General features: G+C 35.7%; 2 protein-coding genes across 2 annotated transcripts; one reads left to right on the top strand and one right to left on the bottom strand.

The window, feature by feature from the left end:
• The first annotated feature begins 4,487 nt into the window (after positions 1-4,487).
• On the top strand, positions 4,488-15,104 carry LOC106130680 (serine/threonine-protein kinase pelle). The gene is made up of 10 exons (XM_060950969.1): positions 4,488-4,680; positions 5,399-5,630; positions 6,224-6,288; positions 8,219-8,302; positions 8,759-8,924; positions 9,472-9,609; positions 10,318-10,444; positions 11,362-11,526; positions 11,955-12,148; positions 12,739-15,104. Exons 1-10 carry the CDS (start codon positions 4,564-4,566, stop codon positions 12,912-12,914), a joined length of 1,464 nt encoding a protein of 487 aa, XP_060806952.1. The 5' UTR covers positions 4,488-4,563; the 3' UTR covers positions 12,915-15,104.
• Positions 15,091-23,462, bottom strand: LOC106130784 (myrosinase 1). Its single transcript, XM_013329711.2, has 8 exons — positions 23,315-23,462; positions 21,603-21,689; positions 20,707-21,279; positions 20,235-20,477; positions 19,179-19,336; positions 18,529-18,665; positions 15,712-15,816; positions 15,091-15,387 (listed from the first exon to the last, which is right to left on the bottom strand). Exons 1-8 carry the CDS (start codon positions 23,376-23,378, stop codon positions 15,240-15,242), a joined length of 1,515 nt encoding a protein of 504 aa, XP_013185165.1. The 5' UTR covers positions 23,379-23,462; the 3' UTR covers positions 15,091-15,239.
• Positions 23,463-24,007: the final 545 nt, after the last annotated feature.

The following is a 24,007-nucleotide window of genomic DNA, read 5'->3' as shown; positions in this document are numbered from 1 at the left end:
TGATGTTAAGTACCTGTAATAAAGTTAAAATAACAGATACATATGGAATTTAATTTAAATTGCGTCAGGCGGTTGAAGGTTTAAAAGTAAAAACGTCTTTCTTATTATAATAGATTTGAGTGCGTTTGACCTCAATTTGCCTGGTGGTAACCAAGATGAGGCCTAAAAGGTGCACTGAATAGCACCTATTAACTTGTGAACCCTTGTCACGTGTTTATTATTTATTTATGTACACAAAATTATAAACAGCAATTTTTAACACGGAAATTGTACGGGTTGACTGAGAAATCCTCTTTTATAGTGCATCCCCAGACATATAAGGAACGAACATGCTCAATTTCAAACCTCTAGATTCAGCGGATCTCAGACAGTCTACCCTTTTATATAATCACATGATAGATATGACATTCTGTATTCGAACCAGTATTATCATATTTAGGACACTTATATGTATATGCAACATGTACAGTAAAATCGGGGTACCTACCAGACGAACGAAACAAAAGAACAGCTGAATAAACAGACAAAAAATACTCGAGCAAGTCTGTAATGGAATTTTTGTTAAAACTAAGTAAGTATTACGATGACATGCCGTGTGGTCCCTGGTACTATAGAATTGGAACACTCCATCTCTTTACCATAGATGTCGTAAAAGGCGATTGAGGGGTATGCATATAAACTTGGGATTCATCTTTAAGACGATGGACTAGCAACCTGTCACTATTGGAATCTCAATTCTATCATTTAGTCAAACAGTTGAACGTAGCCTATCGCAGTCTTTTCAACACTGTTGGCTCTGTCCACCCTGCAAGAAATATAGTGTGAACGTAAGTATTACCACGATGTTTAAAATTATCCTTATTGTAACATAATTATAGAATGACTTTCTATGGAAATGATTGCTGATTATGGTAATTAGGTCATTAAATTATCGTATTTCGTGTAGGCAATCTGCTAGCCACACAACTATCTAAATCTTACCTCACTCATCCGTACAGATGAACGTGGTCTTTCAGTCGTAGGTCGCGTTCCGATATTTGTCTCTTACTTAGTCCGCTCTTCAGCATCTTCAATGCATTGGCTCATCATGCGAGCTAAACCTGGGAGCTTCATGAAAGGTCTACACTTTGAGTACAATGATACGAAATAGCACGTGGCAACGTAAAAGCTACGAGTAAAAGGGGGCTTATCTCTAAATGAACCTACTAGAAAGGAAGAAATCATTGTTGGTGAAATTCCACTCAACAGGATTTTCTTAGTTTAGAGTGGCATCCGGCTTTAATTTGTTTAGAGGCTTATAGATTCAATGTGGGTTCAATCCAATCCTTGGGTTAAAACTTTCCAATTAGAAAGAATATGGATAGATTATGAAGATTCTATTGGCCTTTAAGCAGAAACGTGAACATACAAAGTTGGGTAAACCTAAGGAAATCTGGTTTGGTGTTGCCATACATGCTGTATGACTTTGAAAACTCAGAAAATAAATAAATAATCTATCTGATACTGAAATCAAACCGCGAGCTGAAGTTTCTGAACACAGCCGAGAACATAAACAAAGCGGGAGATAATTGACAATACAGTTAATTCCACCATTAAAAACTTAATCACCATTACCAACTATTTGTTAAAAAGGAGGGATAGATAGATATACTTTACTAGGAAGACACTTGCCAAAAGACAGGGAATAATAACAAACAATAATCCAACTACAGAAAACTGAAGTTTTTTATATTTTTTTATGGAAGGAGGAATAAAAATAGTAATAAATAACTTACATAATAAGGAAACAGTGTATGTAGATGTGTTTCAGCTAGTGACCGGATAAAACTGAGTCGGGTTGCGCCTGCGGTGCGCCCATGTAGGGCTGTTTGCAGCGCAGCCTTCTGCGCACAGGGCCGGATTTAGATGTTTAATTTTATTTTTAACCTACTTTTAATTTCCACTCAGTAAGAAAAATTTTCGAAGACTCCTGTAACACGATGTTTTGGTTCCCTGGACGGTCGCGAGTAAGACCTAAACCAAAGCGTAGATGGCGGAAAGACATCCTACTTAAATTAATAATTAAAATGCAAAATGTTCTAAGGATGTGTGGATGTGTTTTTATTTACTCTTTCACGCAAAAACTACTAAACGGAATAATAAAAAACTTTCGACAAAAACATTATAACATAGGTAAGTTAAATTTAAGCCGGACGAAGTTACTAGTAACAACTAATGGCTAATATTTTATATTTAAAGATACAATTCGTAAAAGACCACGAGGAAGCCGTTGACCAGCAATCAAACGCACATAGAGAATATTTTTGTTGGCAGCGATAAATGTTTTTAGTAATTTGGAAGGAAACTTAAGATTAATTTTTGATTAATTTTTTTTTTACATCAATGTGGATTAAAACTCGACAGCTTTGTTGAATACAGCCCTGGGCGCATGTGGTTTTCTGTGTATTCAAGTGTCTATATATTTGTTCTAATTTGATGTACGCAACTCGCATCGGAATCAAAAATATAATTTTCTTTTTCGCAACGGATATGTCACCTACTTAAAAGTAAGTAAACGACTTAGAAGACCTACATAGAATGGTTAAAAAAAGTTTCATGGATTGTGTGAAAGAGAGAAAGCTACAATACTTTGGAAACGTTATGAAAATGAAAAGATGCCGTATTTGGCAGCTCATAATGAGAGGCAAAATCTTAAAAGGAAACCTAGAAGGAGAAAAACCTCGTGCCAGAAGAATCAAAGACATTGATTAGTATACTTGAGTTGGGACGCTATTTCGTGTTCCAGTTTCAAAAGCTAGGATAGCTATTATGTCGCCAATTTTCGTCAAGAAGTGGCATTATACATGACGAAAACCGACCTTTAAAACCTTCCTCTGGAATCATTCCAGATAAAAGATATCATGGTTTCCTGTGAAGTTTTTGTTTATTGTTTGTCCTGTCTTACTTATCGAATTTACAGTTTCAAGGAAAGTAGACATAATTTTTCGAGGCAAACGTTAAAAGCTTGAGGATAAGAAATAAGTTACAAACTGTGATACTTTACATTCCTATGTACTTATCATTATCCAAATGATATTGATTTAGGTCACTCGTTAGTAATATTCAAATAATCAATTATTCTTTGCCGATAACAAAAATGTGAACATTTGTTCAAACAATGACTACCGTGCGGCCCAAATTCACAAGGTCCATCTTATGAATATTTTTCAGATTTTTTTTAATTCTTTTCATCCTACTTCAAATCTGAACTTCTTTATCTTTCATGAACTTTTAAATAAACAGTGTTCTGTGGTTTCGAATACATTATCATACAAAAAAATATATACTTAGGTACTTAGGAACTTTTTTAGTATTTTTAGCTTGCATGTAAATTCTAGCTTTTAACACCATTGATTATATTAATTCATTTCATTTATACTATCCCGTCTTAATCCCTTACGGGTCGACAGGGCCAACTTTTTAAACACCGAAACAATTATGGTAATATTTTTTTCTTATACGTCCTGCCTTCCGTCGCCGTTGCGTCCTCTTTGGAAAGGAGCCCGAGCTGCGCCTCTTGTTTCCACAATCTTGGATTGGGTAAGGCAGGTTTTACATGAATCTACTCCCGTCTGACTTCTGCAACCATACTGGGTTATGGTTCCAGTGCCCTGAATTTGCAATGTAGGTAAGTATTCGTCACAAGCCTCCCTCACCGTAAGAGCGTCAGTTAGCAATTAATCTACTGTAGGTACCTACTTACATAACTCTTGGAAAGAGACTTCGTTACATGGCCGCGATAGGATTTAAAACTGTGCTCCTGTGTATCACGCTTATTTACCGAGAACCTAAACCCGTTCAATCACGGACGGACGCTATATTAGGTAATGGTAATTTTTTTTTATGCGTATGTAAACATATTCAATCCAAACGAAGTCGGGCTGGACGTTAGTAAAGTGTAAAGTGGCACATGCATCTTGCATTACGCGGTTCGCTTAACCGCAAGACAATGTGTATTGGATACACTTTACCCATTGTTTCTCAAGGGATAATATAGTTATTCTAATAAAACTTCATTAAGCCAAAGATCGGACAAAGTTTAGAAAGAAAATCAGAAGGCGGATCCCCGAAACATTGAAAAACAGAAGAAAGAAAGAGATCATTTTATTGGAGCATATAATATAAAGGTTAAGTGTACCTACAATAGACCGAGCATAGATCAGAGAAAGAAAACAACAATAAAACTCTACATGGCAACCTGTTATGGAAAATAATATGGAAGTTTATGCCGTATGCTACGTAACCGTAGTTGTGTACTTTTCATGTCTCAATATATAGCTATCTTTGCAACAATAAATAATTATGATTTGTAGCTGTCACTGTCAACTATCATATCGCTGTCACTGTTGTTTTTGCTTTGCTAGTAGGTACTTGATAACGTCACTTAACCATTCGTTCATTTCTTGATTTCATTCATGCAAAAGATAATGAACCAAGCAAATGCAAACTAGTTTCATTCCGACACTTGGTTGATCGTGTTTGTTTGTTATTTTGTTGGGAGCAAATGAGGAAAAAGTAGTAAAAATGTATATTTACGATCTTCCTTTTGAAATAAACAAGGAGCTGTGTAGATTGTTTGACAATGACGACGATTGGAAAGAACTGGCTGGTGCAATGCAATATTCCGCCTTCGAAGTTAACGTAAGTAAAATAATGATCACATTACGTTAAAATATCATTTGGGCTTTTCCAATAACATAATAAGCTTGGCTTACGTATCTGTTATTTACGTGGGATTTACTTTAATAAATATGGTAATTAACGAACACTTGAACATTAAATCTTTAACAGGATTTATCTATGCATCTCAGTAAGTATCTATCAAGATTTTTGGAATTACCTAGGTACTTTGTTCTGCATAAACTGGTTTCCCAGCCTTTAACGTAACAGTTTAGAAAGTTTACATGTTTTGAAGTAACATAGCAAAATGCTATAAATTGTTTGCAAAACAAAAACATCCATAAGCATCATAGAACTTATTATGTGAATAAAGATATTATGTACTTTTAACAATCTGATTTGTATCTTAAATGGCAGGCTATCATACTATTGGTCCCAGGATGAGATTTTATTTGTAACACAAGTAGGTATCCTAGATAATCGGTGGTCTCTTATTGGATGTTATTGGAAACCCCATCAAGTGATGTGTTGCTTGATGGGGTATCTAACAACATTGTTACTCATACCCAATAAGAAGATTTGTTTGTCATCTTTGGCACCAATTTCTTTAAGTTTATAACAAAAAATTTATTTCTTTCAATCAAAAGATAGAAACTGATAACCATGAAATCAACAAGCATTATTCACTTACCTTTGTTTTATTGGCAAACTTATATGACTTAAATAAATTTGCCTGTAGGAAATAGAACAAGCAGCCCGTCGTCAGACTTCGTCCCCCACTGGCCAGCTCTTCAAATGTTGGGGCCAGCAAAACCACACTGTGGAAGAATTATTCATCCTTCTGTATCGGATGCAATATGTTCCAGCCATGAAATGCTTAGTGCCGGTAGTGGACGGCCGGTTTCATAACCTGCTGAAGAAGCATATAAGCAGAAATTGTTTGGGCGGGAAAGATAGTACAGCAATTTTTGGTAAGTTTCAGTCATGTAGGTAGATATAATTCACAATGTAGGTAAAACACATAGAATAAAATCATTATTTTCTTGCATTAATTTCCTAGTGAAGGAAGGCTTCTATCTTTTCTATTCCTTCAGCACTTTTTAATGGAATTTGGAAGAGAGATAAGAGAAATAAAAATTGTTATGGCGACAAATGGATATCAACCATTGAAATGTGAAACAAAAAAGGAAATGCATGCATGATTAGATAGTTGTAAATTGTGTGCGTAAAGAAAATTACTAATGTCTTTGAACTAATTATTTTATGATACTTAGTATGTTATTGGATTTGAATTTTACCTCAGCACTGTACCAATAACCCATTTCTAAGTTTGATTTACAAGTTTATATGCTAACCAATGCTCTTACGGTGTGAGAAACATGGTTACAAAACCTGCAATCTCAGGCAACTAAATTTGTAGCCACAACCCAAGCTAGGTAGGGTTTCCGTATGGAAAGTCAACATTTCCTTTAAGTCTATTTCACACTGTTAATTTGACTATTGCTCTATGTACTTTCAAACGTCATTGGTTATTACCAAAGTCATGAAGTTATTCCTGTTTCAGATAATGCCAAAAAGCAAAAAATTAAAACTGACGAGTCATCTATACCTTTGCCAGTTTTAGAGCAGGTAAATTAAAATTAATGTAAAGATCAATTGCTTGTCTGCCTGTGCAGATTCAAGTACTTAGGAACCTGTCATGTCCTTTGCCAGAAAGACAGAGCCAGCAGTCTTGGTGCATGGAATTCTGATTCAAATTGTGACAGGTTACTAGCTTCGCCTACAAGAAGAATGCAAAGCTAAGCCTATCCCTTAGTCGCCTTTTACAACATCCATGGGAAAGATATGCGGTCCTGTTTTTTAGTGCCAGTAAACACATGGCACTCTATGCCTCGTTTTCCTTAAGAATATTGATTTTCATTTTATTATGATTCATAAAACATATTGTTCTATGAGAAATGTGTTTTAAAATGAATAAGAAGATAAATGTCTCGAGGAAAATACGCTGAATTAATTGATAAACATTATTGATACATATAACATAAACTTACTACTTATACGTATATAACTTACTAGAGGCCGCCCGCGACTTAGTCCGCGTGGAATCAATCCCGCGGATACTCCAGGATAAAAAGTAGCCTGTATGTTATTCTGGGTCGTCAGCTACCTACATACTAAATTTCATCGTAATCAGTTTAGTAGTTTTTACGTGAAAAAGTAACAAACATCCATACTGACATCCTGACATACTCACAAACTTTCGCATTTATAATATTAGTATAGATTGGTGAAAATGTAAATATAAACTAAGATAAAAAATTAATAGTCATAATACTATGTTTACCTATTTTACTTTGATGCATACATACATATAGTAACGTCCATATCCCTTGCGGGGTAGACTGAACCAACAAGGTTTTATGATTGGATTGAGATTTAAATAGTGACAGGTTACTAGTTCATCGTCTACAAGAGGATTCCAAGTTCATAATCATATCCCTTATTCGCCTTTTACGACATCCATTGGGAAGATTTGAAGTGGTTGGAAGCCTTAAGTGCTGGAAACCACACAGCTTTGGCATTTACTTCGATGTATGAAATTAACATTATATTGTGGTCATGACAAATATATATAAGTATATTCAAATTATGGGTCTGTAAAGTATGAGTCACTTTAAGAATTACTGTGATTTGTATTGTGTTATTGTATTCCTTGTAACAATACTATCTTTTTATTGATCTTAATATATTTCTTGGTACAACGATGAGCAAAATAACTTGAGCACATCAGTGGTGTACCTACTTAGGTTTATTTTTTTCTCTAATGTAACTAAGAAGGTACCTATAAAAAGGTATCGTTTCGAAAATATCCTGAAAAAAAAGCTAGTGTAAAGTCTGGATGGATTTGCTTAACTATCTTTCTATATTTGTTGAAGTTTGTAGACTGATGGGTGATTAATTTGGGGCGAAAATACATCGAATAGAATAGAATAGATTTATTTTCAAAATTGGATACAAGGTATCACTTATTGACGTCACATAACTTAAATCTAATTATAACTACTACCGCTTCCAAAGCGCATGTGTAGAAGAAGCGGCGGAACAAACTACACTGCAGCATCGTTGTACATATATTCGTAACACGATAACTTTTGAACAGACTTTAATGAAATTTAAACTGTAGGTATGTAGGATCTACAATAGAAATTTTAATTACGCATAGGGCATCAAAATCGGTCAAGTAGTTTTTGAGATATATAATTATATAATTTAGTAAAAAATGAAAGTGTTCGCTAGGGCTAAGTTGGCGACGAAACGACTAGTTATGATTATTAGGTATAGATTTTCTGCGAACGGCCGTTAAGCATTTTATACTTAACTTTTATTTTATGCAGTGGGGATTGCAATAGAGAACACGCAATATGAATTCATTCTTAAGTTCCTTAACGGAATTAAATAGTTTAAGTTATAACTTACTTACGAAACACGAACAGTACTCACGTACATTTCACACCAGAAGATACCATTATTATAGCTATCTTTTTGCCTGCGTCATCAGGTAATCGCGTCTCAGCCTCCATCTAGTTCGAGCAAACAAAATGGCATTCAGCCCACTGATGAGTCAAGCACCGATTTGAGTAAGGTACGTTGCGGTTAAAATATGTATTTACATTGTTTTGAAGCAGGTTTTGAGTTTGCGAAAGGAGGAAATATCGTTTATAAATTTAATACTTTAACTTTTAGGTCAGTATATGTAAGAAGCTAATATTATACTCGTATTTTAATAAATGCATTCCCGAACAATCATATACACTTGTCTCGAGAGACGACCTAGGGCCAATATCATTTAGATATTAAAAATCATTATTTAGATAAAAAAGAATCGTCGCTATAAGCATTTGTTATTTTTGCAAATAATACGATTACGTTTCTTAATATTATTAATGAAAATGTATCTGTTGCGCTTTCACAGCTATAGTGATTTAATAGCGAAATTAGGAATGTACTTAATTACATAATTCAAGATCGGAGTCAAACTTATATACCAGTTTTGGTAGGCCAAGTAATGAATAAAAGCTGGTATTATAATAATTTTCAGACGGTCTCATCGACACAAGGCGGTAAAAGCAATGATGTTAACGACGAAATTATGAAAAATGTTCTTACTATACCCATGCTGAAGTATGAAGACCTCAAAGTGGCCACAGACAACTGGAGCGCCGCCAATTTGCTGGGCAAAGGCGGCTTTGGACAAGTTTTCAAAGGTAAAATAATATATCATACCATACCATATCATATCTTCATCGGTTATATCGCGATGTGCAATACATATATACATACATACAGTCACGTTTATATCCCTTGCGGGGTAGACAGAGCCAGTCTTAAAATACTAAAAGGTCATGTTTAGCTTAATGATAATATTGAGATTCAAATAGTGACAGGTTGCTAGCCCATTGCCTGAATGAAGAATCACAAGTTTATAAGCCTGTCTATAGCCTGGCAGAGATCATGCAGAGATCGTGGCAAGTGGAAAGAGGTAGTCTCTGCCTACCCCTCCGGGAAAGAGGCGTGATTTTATGTATGTATGTATGTATAGCCTGGCAGTTAACTTAGTTTTTTAAGTAATAAACAAAAAACTTTGTCTGACTTCGCAACCCAAGAGCTAGACTAAGATACAAATATATATAAATATAATCACGTCTATATCCCTTACGGGGTAGACAGAGCCATCAGAATTAAATTGAAAATTCTCAAAGGCACTTCAGCTGTGTAGTGAATTTTAAAAATTACTCGTTTATTTACAAACAGGTCTATGGCTGAACTCGCCAGTCGCAATCAAACGCCTCCGGGATACGGACGCGTTGAATCGGGAGCTCATCAGGGAATTATGTCTCAATCAGTACAGACACGATAATATACTACCGCTCTACGGATATAGTTTTGGAGGTAAGCGTCAATCTAATTTGCATAACGTTTTTTTTTTGTATACATAGGTATAGGTAATCTGTCACACAGGTTTTCCTAGTATAGACACCAGTCTCACATAGACCATTATTTTGTATCTGCATGGTTCATCTTACTTCTTATTTTTTAACTGTGTAATTCTATGTGAGAGAGGAAAAATAAAGATTTATTATTATTAAAAAGTTACACATACACATAATCAAGTCTATATCCCTTGCGGGGTAGACAGATCCAACAATTTTGAAAATACTGATAGACCACGTTCAGTTTTTGGCTGGATGATAGAATTGAGATTCAAATAGTGACAGGTTGCTAGCCCGTCTTAGGCGCCTTTTACGACATCCATGGGAAAGAGAAGGAGAGGTCCTATTTTCTTTTTTTTTATTGGTGCCGGGAACCAAACGTGTGCGTTTTAGAAAAAGCAATCACGAAAGCGGCGCACTCCGAACACGATTCGGAGGTGATAACCAGGAGTTTGTTTGTAACAGCCGTGGATATGGGTTATATTCTATTATAGAATAGAATATATATGTGTTCTATAGAATAGAATAGATTTATTTTCAAAATTGGATACAAGGTACCTACCACTTGTTGACGTCACATCACTTATATCTAATTATAACTATTACCGCATTGTTTCAATAACGCAAGAGTTTCTTTTTTTATTGATTGATGATAATATGTTATTAGGTGCCGAAGCGTGCCTAGTGTACCAGTACATGGCGGGCGGTTCCCTGGAACAGAAGCTGCGTTCTAAGTCGCACTTCCCGCCGCTCACTTGGTCGCAGCGGTATCGGATAGCGCACGGTGTTGCCAGGTTAGTGAATTCATTTCTTGCTAGCTTTAAAATTGCGACATACATACATACATATGGTCACGTCTGTATCCCTTGCGGGGTAGACAGAGCCAACAGTCTTGAAAAGACTGGAATGGCCACGTTCAGCTATTTGGCTTAATGATAGAATTGAGATTCAAATAGTGACAGGTTGCTAGCCCATCGCCAAAAAAAAAAGAATCCCAAGTTTGTAAGCCTATCCCTTAGTCGCATTTTACGACATCAATGGGAAAGAGATTGAGTGGTCCTATTGTTTTTTGTATTGGTGCCGGGAACCACACGGCACTAAAATAATATATTTTACGTCCGTGGTAACATTAACCCAACCCAGTTTTAGACATGGTTCACTTATACATTTAACTATTATATTAGGGAAATTGAAAACTTTACTTCGATCAAATTATTTGAATCAAATGAGCCACGTGGTACCCGCACTATAGAATAGGATCACTTCAAATATTTTCCATGGATGTCCAAAAAGGCGACTAAGGGAAAATCTGATAAACTTGGGATTCTTCTTGTAGTCGATAGGCTAGCAACCTGTCACTATTTGAATCTCAATTTCATCATTAAGCCATACATATGATTGACCTTTCAGTCTTTTAAAAACAGGAGTCTACCCCGCAAGGGATATAGACATGATTATATGTTTGTATCAAATCGTAGACATTTGATGAAAAGTCAGGTTAAGGATATTATACACAGATGAGCTTGCATGAATAGTTATGAATGAGAATGAAATATGCAGGGAACATGGCAAGTGGAAAGATGTAATCTCTGCCTATCCGTCCAGGAAAAGGTGTGACTTTATGTATGTATGTACGACGAAATCATCAAAACTTTGTCTTTCAAAATGAGTTCAAATATGTATAAAATATATATAAATATATATGCTCTAGGGGGCTTCAGTATCTTCATACAATGGCTGGGACTCCCCTCATTCATGGGGATATCAAACCGGCCAACATCTTACTGGACCAGTGCCTCATGCCCAAAATAGGGGATTTCGGTCTCGCCAGGAAAGGGCCCTACGGAGAGGACAGAACGCATCTTAAAGTTACCAAGTGAGTTAAGATAATACTTTTAACACGAAAGCCAGTTTTTTTTTAATTTCAATACGAAGTAATATTATGACTTAGGTACTTAGAAAATAAAAGTGGTTTTCTGCCATGAGGTTTCCGACACCAAAAGAAAAAAGAATAGGACCACTATATCTCCTTCTCCTGAATGCCGTAAAAGGCGACTTAGGGATAGGCTTATAAACTTGATATTCTTCGGCAACGGGCTAGCAACCTGTCACTATATGAATCTCAATTCTATCATTAAGCTAAACAGCTGATCGTGACCTATAAGTCTTTTCAAGGTGGCAGGCTCTGTCTAACCTGCAAGGGATATAGACGTGATTATGTGTATGAATGTTTTTGAAAAAAGAGTGTACAGAACTTTATACATCAATGAAGACTCATCACAAATTTTCCCACTTTTCTTAAAGAGTTCACGGCACCCGCCCTTACCTACCCGACGAGTATTTACGTTCCCGCTGCCTATCCCCAGCGGTAGACGTGTTCAGTTACGGCGTGGTGATGGTGGAAATCGCCACCTGTCTACCCCCGATGGACCGGGCGAGGAAGACTCAGTTGTTAAGCGATTATATACAGGAGCAGGCGAGAAACAATGTGGATTTGAGTGAGTATAATTGTAAAATTAAAATATTTTGGTAGCTTGGGATTACGAGAAATGGGTAGAAAAAAGAGGCAAGAGAAACCAGATCTCAATTTTTTATATAAGGATGGTGGCGACATCTTTAATATGTATATGATAAGGTGAGAAACAATGCAAAATTAGTATGAACGAAACTGCAAGCAATCTTCTCTAGAGTGAGAATCATTGTTGAGAAATATATGTTCCTGAGAAAACAAAAAAGTTAAAGCGAAACTTAACACCATGGGCAATGCTTCGCTTCCACATATAATGGCCTCGTGGCCTTTAGACCTAATGCACGTAAGCTTAAATACATACATAAAACTTAATCAAAACAAGTTCTATAGTATTAATTTTGGTTTGTAGTTTTTATTAAACATTTTGAATTTAAATTTAAACATTGGTGAATTAATCATTTTACTATACTAATAAAAAAATTACAAAATATAAAGACGTGAATAGCTAATTATTTAAGCGAATCCAAATGGCCTATATTGTTTCCAACACATTATCAAAATACCTATAATGTGAGAAAAACAATTTATTCATTCATACCTACACTATTTCTTTTACAGTTTCATTGGAAGACTCGAAACTGCGCGGCACTCCTCACTCGAACCCGCCTCTTTGCCGGGAGTTCATCTCGGTCGGTATACACTGCACTAAGTACGACCGCCATCAAAGACCTACCATGTTGGAAGTGTACAAACGATTGGACAGTCTAGATTTTCCTGGAAAGCATTATATGTAGCAGTAGAAATACCGTAAATTCCCGTGGGAAATCCTATCTTGTTGTTTCAATTCCCCAAGGAAAATACAAGCACAATTTCAGATGTCTACGCCCAATAACGGCTATACGTTATTTGTTAGTCTAACAGTTTTATATATTGCCTAATACGAGTAGGTAGTCTTAAGCGGCTTTTTTCGTAGGGAAAAATACAGGAAACAATTGCTTCCATAAAGTGCCTTATAGTGCGTTTCAATTATTATCTATTGAAGTTGATGTGTGTGTAAAAAACAAATTAACTCCGCTTTAGTGTAAACAGTCGTATTACTGGAGCTGAGAAAAAAATAACTAGCCCATTAACGCCCAAAATGAAAATGCAGTATATTTTTCCGTATAGGAGCTATACGGATCTTTAATGAAAACTTTTTCGCCCGGGACAATATTCGATACTGAATGCTTATCGAGTCCCACATATTACGAAGATATAAATATATAAATATATTTAATATGTGTATCTTTGATGGATAAGCATTCAGTAGAAATTATTGCCCTGGGGAAAAAGAAGAGGTAAATGTTTTCATTATGTATGTGCCAGAAAGTAATGAGAATCAGCGAGAAACAGCGTTTTTAATTACACTCTGATTGCTTCAATTTATGAAAGTAATCAAAATATCATTTTTATTCTAAATTTATATAGGTAGGTATTCATATTTTGATTGTTAGGTTTTATATTAAAATATACATATTTTTGTAACATTTTATACATACATATAAAATCACGCCTCTTTCCCAGAGGGGTAGGCAGAGACTACCTCTTTCCACTTGCCACGATCCCTGCATACTTCCTTTGCTTCATCGGTTTCGGGTACTTTTGACCTGACCCTTTACCAGGACGTCCTTAATTTGATCAAGATATGTTCGTCTAGGTCTTCCCACTCCGACCTTTCCCTCCACACTCTCCATGTATATCTGCTTAGTCAACCTGTTTTCATTCATCCTCTCCACATGACCGAACCATCTCAACATACCCTTTTCTATTCCTGTAACTACATCTTCTTTCACATCACAACATTCCCTTATCACGCTGTTCCTTATCCGGTCACTCAATTTCACACCCAACATACGCCTTAACGCTCTCATTTCCACTGCATTTATTCTGCTTTCGTGCTTCTTTTGCCATACCCAACTTTCACTCCCATACATTAATGTCGGGACCAACACGCCCCTGTGCACAGCCAGTCGAGCCTTTTTGGATAGTTTCTGACTGCTCATAAAGGCTTGCAAAGCTCCATTCACCATGTTCCCCGCGTTCACTCTCCTTTCAATATCACTATCACACTTGCCATCTGATGTAAACTTTGATCCTAGATATACAAACTCTTTCACTTGCTCAACTTTTTCTCCTCCAATCAAAATATTACATGCTGTCATTTCTTTCTCCATTTCAAAAACCAGTGTTTTAGTTTTACTTACGTTCACTTTCATTCCTTTCTCTTTTAAAGCTTAATGCATACAGTTTACCATCTCCTGTAACTCCCCCGCTGATGACGCCAGTATAACCTGATCGTCGGCATAGAGCAAACATTTGACGAGTAACTCATTCATCCTTAATCCACTTTCAGACTCTTTCAAATCTGTCAAACAACTATCCATAAATAGGTTGAACAGCCACGGTGACGCAACACATCCTTGCCTAACGCCTTTCTCAATCTTAAACCACTCAGTGTGCGCTCCGTTTATCCTGACACAAGCACTCGAATCCTCATATAAGGATTTCAGTGCTCGTATTAAGAGACTGCTCACCCCATGCAAAGAAAGTGCTGACTACAATTCATTCCTCTCAACTCTGTCATAGGCCTTTTCCAAATCCACGAATGTGCAATAGACTTTTTGACTCTTGGCCAAAAACTTTTCGGCTATGCACCGCAAAGACCTGATCAGTACATCCCATTCCCTTTCTAAATCCTTTTATATATTAACGAAAAGTAAACCTTAAGATAGGTAGGTATTAAAGAAATAATTATTATAAGTTTTGAATAATGAATTTGAAATTGTAATTTAAATTTACTTAATAATGTTTATTAAAAGAAAACATGTACTTAACAATGTTTATTTTTGTAATTATTGACTGTAAATTACATTTTATGTGTTATTCGCTATGGTGCTTTTTTACATGGTTTCAGACTGATAACAATAAATCTATTTTCAAAACGTATATAATTTTGTTATGTTAATTTTTTGAAGTAAGTCACAATTTGTGTTTAATCTAAACTTAATATAATTACTTAGGACAAATATATAACCAATACAGCACATATTTCAAAAATTTAAATCGCCTTTGTACACATGTTAAAATTCAAGTTTCTGAAATTCTGTTTCACGATAGGGATCTAAAATCCTTGTCGCTACCAAATTTCGGAACCAAAATGCAGACATTCTTGGTCTTCTGGTCTTATTACTGTTTCCGTAGTCCGTTTCGAAAATACCGAATTTTATGCTGAAAATAAAAAGGTTTAAGATTATAAAATTATAAGTTAGATAGATCAAAGATTTACACACGTATTAACTCGTTTTGTTCCTCACGAGGTAGACAGAGCCACAGTGTTGCAAAGATTGAAAGGCCACGTTCAGCTTAATGATGTGCTAGTACATCGCCTAAAAGTTCGAATCCGAAGTTTCTTAGCCTTTCCCTTGATTGACTTCTACAATCTGCGCGGGAAGAGAAGCAGCCGGTACACACTATATATTTTTTCATAAAAAAACAAAATACATCAAAAAAATGAATCAAATCTAAAAATTTTTTCATCAAAAAAATAATTGCCTTAATCCATTGGCCCATTCGAAGTTATCCATCAAACTCCAAACTGTATACATTGTGACATTAACTCCGTCAATTTCAACGGCGTCTAAAATTGCATCCATGTACCTGAAAGAAATACTCGTAAAAGAAAACCATCATAATTTATTTCGCGCATCACGTAAATTGTTGTAACGTTCTTGTAATAAATAATTTAATTAATTCATCATCTCACTCTTGTATATTGTGGGATAACATCGTGAGAAAACCTGCAGATTCAGGTAAGTAGATGTGTAACCATAATCTAAAATGGGCTTAGGATCCCCTAAAAAGGTTGCGGAGGTCGTGAGTCGTGTAAAAACCTGACTCATGATCATGGTAAAAAAGTTGCCATATTTTGTGTGGAATATAGAAATGAATAGCCATCAAAAACATCCTGTAAATAATAGTTTAAAAAAAAACTAAAAAACTACGCTTTTATTGCTAATCAAACTAAATAATCAAACTAAAAAATAGAAAATAAAAATTAATGACAAAGGAATTCAGTAGTAGCAAGTTGAACAATCAGTTATAGTCAGTTGTAGTAGTAATTACCTCGGATTAAAATTATAACAAAATTAAATTTTTAAACAAAACAATTTAAATCAGAGTAAAAAGCGTGGGGTGCATTTTACTTCATTTTCATAACTCTCTTGTCATAAATATATGCTAATAGAATGATTTTAATATTTACTACATCAGGCACCCCACGCTTTTTACTCTGATTTAAATTGTTTTGTTTATAAATTTAATTTTGTTACAATTTTAATCCGAGGTAATTACTACTACAACTGACTATAACTGATTGTTCAACTTGCTACTACTGAATTCCTTTGTCATTAATTTTTATTTTCTATTTTTTAGTTTGATTATTTAGTTTGATTAGCAATAAAAGCGTAGTTTTTTAGTTTTTTTTTAAACTATTATTTATTTTCTATTTTTTAGTTCGATTTGCAATAAAACGGGTAGTTTTTTAGTTTTTTTATACAATTATTTTTTGGAAGTTAACACTTCTGGTATAACTATCTTACTAGAAAAGACTTTCGCAACCATGTGCCCATCGCCGGAGGTTTTTACAACTAACTTTCTTAAAGTTATATGTGGCCTGATTGGATTAAATCTCATAATATTCTCATCATCATGATTATTTTTAAGGCGATGGGCTTGCAACCTGTCACTATTTGAATCTCAATTCTATCTTAAAGCCAAATAGCTGAACGTGGCCTATCAGTCTTTACAAGACTGTTGGCTCTGTCTACCCCGCAAGGGATATAGACGTGATTATACATATGTATGTATGATGATTGTTAAACCCAGTTGAAAAGAATTTTATAGTGATAAATCACTGTTAATAATATTTTGACTATCCAGCAAACGTAATAATTTTCGATTGTGGCCTTGCCAGGAATCAAACCACAAGATTAAGAGGCAGATTGATACAGGAACAAAAATATTTCAAACATACCTCCACTGCCTTTACAACCAGGAACGCAACAAAGTTTATCTGAAGACATCGTGGCACTTTTGTTGTAAAATCTGTCTTTCACAAAAACAAACACAAACTTGGGACTCCTATCTCAAATAATAAGGTACTTTTTACAGGAGTCCTATCTCAAAATATCTGCACAACACAGTAAACACAGTCAGAGTCCAATCTCAGATGATAAAATCACACGAATATCCGGAAGAACAAAGCTCGACTCAACGGAAGATTCCAAACTCCAAATAACGACAAGTTATCAGCACAAAACAAAGTGCAAATAGGTAAATACACACGCACCGGTAAAAAACAACAGAAAGAAAGTTTACAGGTGTTCGAATCGAATTCAATCAAAACTTACTGCAAAACTTATTTGACATAAAAAACTGTCACTCATTTTCCAAACGAGTATTACAGTGTTGCTATTATAAATAGGCAAAAGATACCTAATGTTAATTCAAGAATTGCATTAATATGTTATATACGTATTAAATATCGCAAAGTTCTGTAGGTAGTAACTTTATTCTTGTAGGTATTTTTGTAAATTTAGTTGTTCAATTTTCATTTATTACTTTTGTTTTATTACTTATATATTTTTTATTGTTTTAAAATATTCTACTAATTCTACTATGGTTTCTAATGGTAATTCTAAATGGAGCAATGCGATGAAATAAAGAAGCCTCAGGTTAATAGCAACATTATATGGAAATATATTACATTTTTTTTGGACTCCTTATACGTCAGAACTTCTCGGTTTCTTGTATGGAAATGGCTAGCTCTGTCTCTCTTACTCTCTTACGAAGGATCTAAAAATGAATTTATTAATCCTGGCAGTTTTAATAAGGATAATGAGAAACTCTTATCAAAATATTGCATTGTCATCGGTCCTTAATACGTGTGCAAAGTTCCAAGTTGATCAGACGTTTAGAAACCAGTGAAAATTAAGGTCAAAGATTCCGTTACATACATACATACATACCTACATACATACATACAACCCAAGCTAATAAAAGCGTAGTAAAAAACCCAAGTCTCGCAGCTCAGTCTTTCTACCGCAAAAAGTTGTGAGAGTTTCATCTATTTAGTCTCTACTTAAAGGACCTTATGTCTTAAGTTATATACGTTTTAAACAAATAGATCGACTTCGAAATTCAGGCTTCTTGTTTTCGGGGGTCGAAAATAGCCTGAATTGCTTCGAGAAAAGTATGGTACGTCCGTGCCACTTTTTTTTTTGCTCGACTTAGCGGGGGTACTGCCGTGCCCCCAGATAAGGTGCATCACGCGAACGAAAAGCATACAAATTAAAATACATTATACATTACCTCGTGAGATACTTCACTCTGTCATAATCTTGCTGACCTCCCAAGGTGCCGAAACCGTTCTCTATAATGTTCACAGGTGGATTGTCGTAATTATCTTTCACCCATTTCAAGGCTAATCTCATTCCTTCTGGGATTTCCTGGATAGATAAGATGTGTTTGTTTAAAATCAAGATTTTACTTACACCGGAGTCTTCTGATCAGCAGCGTGATGTGACGCAATTGGTGACGTTGACGACATATAGCATACGAGTAAGTGTTTATAAGAGGAAGTCAAAAAATTTGCAGTAGGTATATATTATCAGAGAAAAATTATTACTATTGCAACGAAAAATATATACTTTTTTTTCAAAAAAGGATAAAATGTATTAGTTAACGATGTCAAACACCACTTTTAAATTTACTACAACCGATGAACTAAATCTGGCCACAGCAGCGTAGCACGACACGCGTGACGCCGTTTTTATCGCGCGTAAAACTATCGCTGACCCGTTGCACGTCTTAATAAAAAGCAAAACAGCGATAGTTTTTCGCGTTTAAAATACTTAAAGGTGTTAATGGCGGGCAATCAAAGCCAATAAATTGAAATCTGAACAAGAAAATGGTTCTATAATGAAAAGATTTAACTTAGTACCTATTAAACAATGACTTACAGTGCAATGAACAATCGCAGCTGGCTTGTAATCCTTGTACGAGTATATCGCTGCGAGATCATCTTCATATGACGGTATGGGGTACATTCCGGATTTGAACCCGTTGCGAGTGTAGAACCTGGTTGAGTAGTGGTTGAACCCGTAGAAGTCGCTGGTACCTAGTGGGAATAATCAGTTAAAATCATCATATGTTAACATGTCATATTCATATGTTAACACGTCGTCATCATATGTTAACACGTCGTCATCATATGTCAACACGTCGTCATCATATGTTAACACGTCGTCATCATATGTTAACACGTCGTCAACATATGTCAACACGTCGCATCATATGTTAACACATCGCCATCATATGTCAACACGTCGTCATCATATGTCAACACGTCGTCATCATATGTTAACACGTCGTCATCATATGTTAACACGTCGTCAACATATGTCAACACGTCGTCATCATATGTTAACACATCGCCATCATATGTCAACACGTCGTCATCATATGTTAACACGTCGTCATCATATGTTAACACGTCGTCATCATATGTTAACACGTCGTCATCATATGTTAACACGTCGTCATCATATGTTAACACGTCGTCATCATATGTTAACACGTCGTCATCATATGTCAACACGTCGTCATCATGTGTTAACACGTCGTCATCATATGTTAACACGTCGTCATCATATGTTAACACGTCGTCATCATGTGTTAACACGTCGTCAACATATGTTAACACGTCGTCATCATATGTCAACACGTCGTCATCATATGTTAACACGTCGTCCTCTTGGTTTTTATCCTGTTTGCGTCCTCTCTGGAGACTACTGGAATGGACAGGAAAAATTGAGTCGTTTCAATTTCTCGCAAGACGGTAGTCACTCCACTTTCCACTGTATTTTTTTCGGCTGATTTGGGAGATAGAGAGAAAGATAAGACATGCCTTGACAAAGTTAGTAAATAGCTGTTCGGCTTCTAACTATGAGAGAACACAACTGGAACAAATAACAAGGATAAGATTTGATAATTAAAAAAAAATGTTTATTAACCACCTTTGATAAACACAATTTCCTCTTTAGTAAAAGTAGGCAGCCGGCTTTTTTTGAAACCCTGTTCCTTGCTTCTCTCCGCGACTCTTCGCTTCACGCTTTCCGGAAAATCTCCAGTTTTCGAGAATATCGGATGCGCGTACAAGCCTACTTCAAAGTCCATAGCTTCAGATCCAGCCAGGATGTCTTCTGGCGAGTCCGTCATGCCTGTACGGAAGTCCGTTGCTATTGTGATACCGATTGTGCCTAAAAAATAAATTAATAGTAGGAATAAAAATACCCCCGATTGAAAGAATTTCATAACAAGAATATTCGGTAGTTTTATAGGCGAGTAGTCATTCTCCTGTTACACCCTCAGCCTTTAGGCCTGGCCCCGAAGGCCAGACATTGTCAGATAATAAATAACCATTAGACCGTAGCATTAGTATAGCGTATAATATAATACGATTATAACGTAGAGGACCAAAATACTGACCTTTTTGGTGCGGCCTGAACTGCTTATCATACAGATGCCAGGCTTTAGCGTGCGCTAACAATATGTGTTTTGCCGCCAAATATTCTCCAATTCCATGGGCATTCAAACGAGGCGCCAAATAACTCATTCCATAACCAAACAGACCAATCTGTTTCGGCTCATTAATAGTTATCCATGTTTTAACTCTATCTCCAAATGTTTCGAACAATACCTGCGCGTAATCAACGTACCAGTCAGCTATCATCGGATTTGCCCAACCTCCCAAATCTTGTAAATATTGGGGTAAATCCCAATGATATATCGTTACTATAGGTTCAATATTATTCGCTAACAACTCATCGATCAAATTATTATAATATTTAAGCCCATCATCACTTATTTTGTTCCGGAATCCGCTTGGCAATATCCTGGGCCAAGATATGGAAAATCTGTAGAAATCCACACCAAGGAATTTGATCATTTGGATGTCCCGTTTGTAATACTCGTAAGACTTGCAGGCGTCGTCACCCGTGCTCCCGTCCTTTATGCCGCCAGGAGTGTGGCTGAGGGTATCCCATATGCTGGGCAACTTGTCTGTAAAGAAAACATGATTTATGAACGCTTAAGAACCACAAAACGTATACAAAATCTTTGCCATGTGGAGGATTTAATGATTAATCTCTCTCATCTTAGTGTGTGCCCAGTTACACCTTCCGCCATTAACTTTGAGTTCTAGGGTCCGCTAGTTACGCAGCTAGTCATTGTGGAGTTCAATCCTTGTAACAACTATGCCAACAATAAGAGATACATAGAAGTGAAATGTGGGTGTTTTACACCTATATATCTTTAATCCGGTAGTGGGACAAAATACTAGACCAATAGAATTACTGAGGCATGTGTAAGCTGTTCAGACTGACCTGCTACATTCCATGCCCCCTCCACCTGGTACGCGGCTGAAGCAACACCGAGCTTCATGCCATCTGGGAGTTTTCTTGTTAGTATAGCTGAAAATATAGTTATTTAGATACAGATTAGGCTTATAAACTTAGGATTCCTCTTGTAGGCGATGGGCTAGCAACTATTCACTATTTGAATCCCAAATTCACCATAAAGCTATTATGGCTGAAAGTGGCCTTTCAGTCTTTTTAAGACTGTTGGCTCTGTCCACCCCGCAAGGGATATAGTTAAGTGTAGCTGAAAAATATTTAAACAATAACAATATACTTATTTGTGATTTTACAAAGCCATCGAAATAAAGTAGGTAAGTAAAAAGTCAGCTGATCGTGACGCCGAATCTCGTAATTGACTTTTTACCCCGTTAGAGAAAATATAAATAAATGAGTTAAGTGTTTGTGTGTCACTCATATTCTGTTTGTAACAAATAAACTCAAACTTCTAAACAGATTTTCTCGAAATTTGGCACAGATAAAGAATAAACCTTCGGGAGTTATTAATATAATATAATGAATTTGAATTGATTTATAAATAGGTATTTTATCTTTTTCTTCAGACCGTTTATAACCAGGCCGTTTTCCCTGAGGAGTAGGCAGAGACTACATCCTCCCACTTGCCACGATCTCTGCATACTTCATTCGCTTCGTCCACATTCATAAATGTTTTCATGCTCGGCGGTTTCGGGTAGGTACTCTTGAACAGTGGTTATTATATATTTTTATAGTCATAGCTTACATTAATTAAGTGTAGACTTCCATGATGTCTGGTCGTGCAACAAAAATTTAAATCTAACTGAAAATTAACTTTGTAAGTCACGCAAGTCAGGCAAAAGTTGATTATTAAAGAAATTTTAGAGATAAATTACACAACAATGTGAATTTCATAATGTGACGTCAGAAAAGTCAATGCATTCTTTAATTGCGGCTATCAACAGTTCCACTGATTATTTTTTTAATTACGATGTCATTAATTAAGTCATGTTTAATTTAGTAATTATTTGTTTTCTACTCCTTGGCGGCGTTTATACTTTGTACGCGCGGGATCTTAAATTTCATAAGGTTTTGTGGGTACAGGCAGGCAGGCAGAAAGGCGTCTATTTTCTCTTATAAAACTAACAAAATGAAATGACGAAAACAAAATAAATTTAACATTTTTGTACCTTACTAATTTTCAGATTGTTATCATTAAAATAATGTTAACCATCTACAAATTAGGTACATTAGGTAATTTCCAGTATACTTAGCATCTTTTTACAAGTGAAAGTCACTTATCTAAAGCGATGGCTCCCGCTTAGGGAAGTCTTTGATTTGACCAATAATCAGTTCGTAGTTTCAGACGCTATTCTAGAGTCGGTCTAGGTGCGGAAGTCAGACGGGATTTTCTTGCTTCGTGTAAAATCTTGACTTACCCAGGATCAAGGTCAAAGGGCGCACCCCGGGCTCATCTTCGGATTAGTGAGGATGCAAATAGGGTTATGAAGAAGAGGAAGAAGTAATTGATAATATAACAGCTAAGGCAAGTTCATACGACGTGACTTTAATAGTGTAACTCACAACTATGTAAGTAGTGTTCTTAGAATGTGTGAACGAACCCTAAGTACTACTACCCTACAATTGATAATTCGATACCTACCTACAAGAAAAGACATGAAAACAAGTATTTCGAAAGTACTTACTTTTATTATCATTTTGGCACATCACCACACTAAATAAAACATAAACAACTAAAGAAAACAACATGTTCACCTCGCCGCAGCTAATCCATTAATGCAATTTATCTATAATCCACCTTCGGTAAAATAACAATAAAAGAGATAGCATTAGTTAACAATGAGTAATTAAGATATTTTATGAGTTGACTAGCTCTTTACCGCTACTCTGATCGCCTGTACATACTTGGCACGTCTATCTAAAAACTGTCTATTATTTGAAAAAGTTTCTGAAGAAACTGGTTGAGAATGCCTTTACCATTAACTTTACCCTTTTAATGTGTAAGTATTGTATAGGTAAGTGCCGTGTGGTTCACGGCACTTAAGAATCACAAATGTTCACGAGAGTGTCCTAAGAGGCGACTAAGGGATAGGCTACTGAAGTTAGGATTCTTCTTGTAGGCGATGGGGTAGCAACTTTTTTGAATCTCAATTCCATCTTAAGCCGAACAGCTAAACGTGCCTTTTCAGTCTTTTCAAGACGTGAAGATATGTATCTATGTATGTACTATAAGGAAGTGAGTAAATACTTTGTTCAAAATAGCACATTAAAACTTGAAACAATTAAGTAGAAAGGCAATAGGTATATTCCTAAGTGAGAGTGCTGTGTTGAAGAATTAAGGCTATTAAAGTTTTTAAATATGTAGGTACCTAAATAAA

The sequence above is a fragment of the Amyelois transitella genome, chromosome 23, assembly GCF_032362555.1.
Source record: "Amyelois transitella isolate CPQ chromosome 23, ilAmyTran1.1, whole genome shotgun sequence".
Classification (NCBI taxonomy): Eukaryota; Metazoa; Arthropoda; class Insecta; order Lepidoptera; family Pyralidae; genus Amyelois; species Amyelois transitella.
Note: the sequence above shows the minus strand (reverse complement) of the source record. Positions and strands in the feature narration are given on the sequence as shown.

Bases quoted from the DNA above. Each gene is read 5' to 3' on its own strand.
- LOC106130680 (XM_060950969.1), top strand. From the start codon at position 4,564: ATGTATATTTACGATCTTCCTTTTGAAATAAACAAGGAGCTGTGTAGA. The intron at 6,289-8,218 runs GTAAATTAAAAT...CTGCGTCATCAG, and splicing joins CTTTGCCAGTTTTAGAGCAG to GTAATCGCGTCTCAGCCTCC. The intron at 8,303-8,758 runs GTACGTTGCGGT...AATAATTTTCAG, and splicing joins CAAGCACCGATTTGAGTAAG to ACGGTCTCATCGACACAAGG.
- LOC106130784 (XM_013329711.2), bottom strand. From the start codon at position 23,378: ATGTTGTTTTCTTTAGTTGTTTATGTTTTATTTAGTGTGGTGATGTGC. The intron at 15,817-18,528 runs GTAATGTATAAT...TATTTCTTTCAG, and splicing joins AGAGTGAAGTATCTCACGAG to GTACATGGATGCAATTTTAG. The intron at 15,388-15,711 runs GCAATTATTTTT...TTTTATTTTCAG, and splicing joins GAATGGGCCAATGGATTAAG to CATAAAATTCGGTATTTTCG.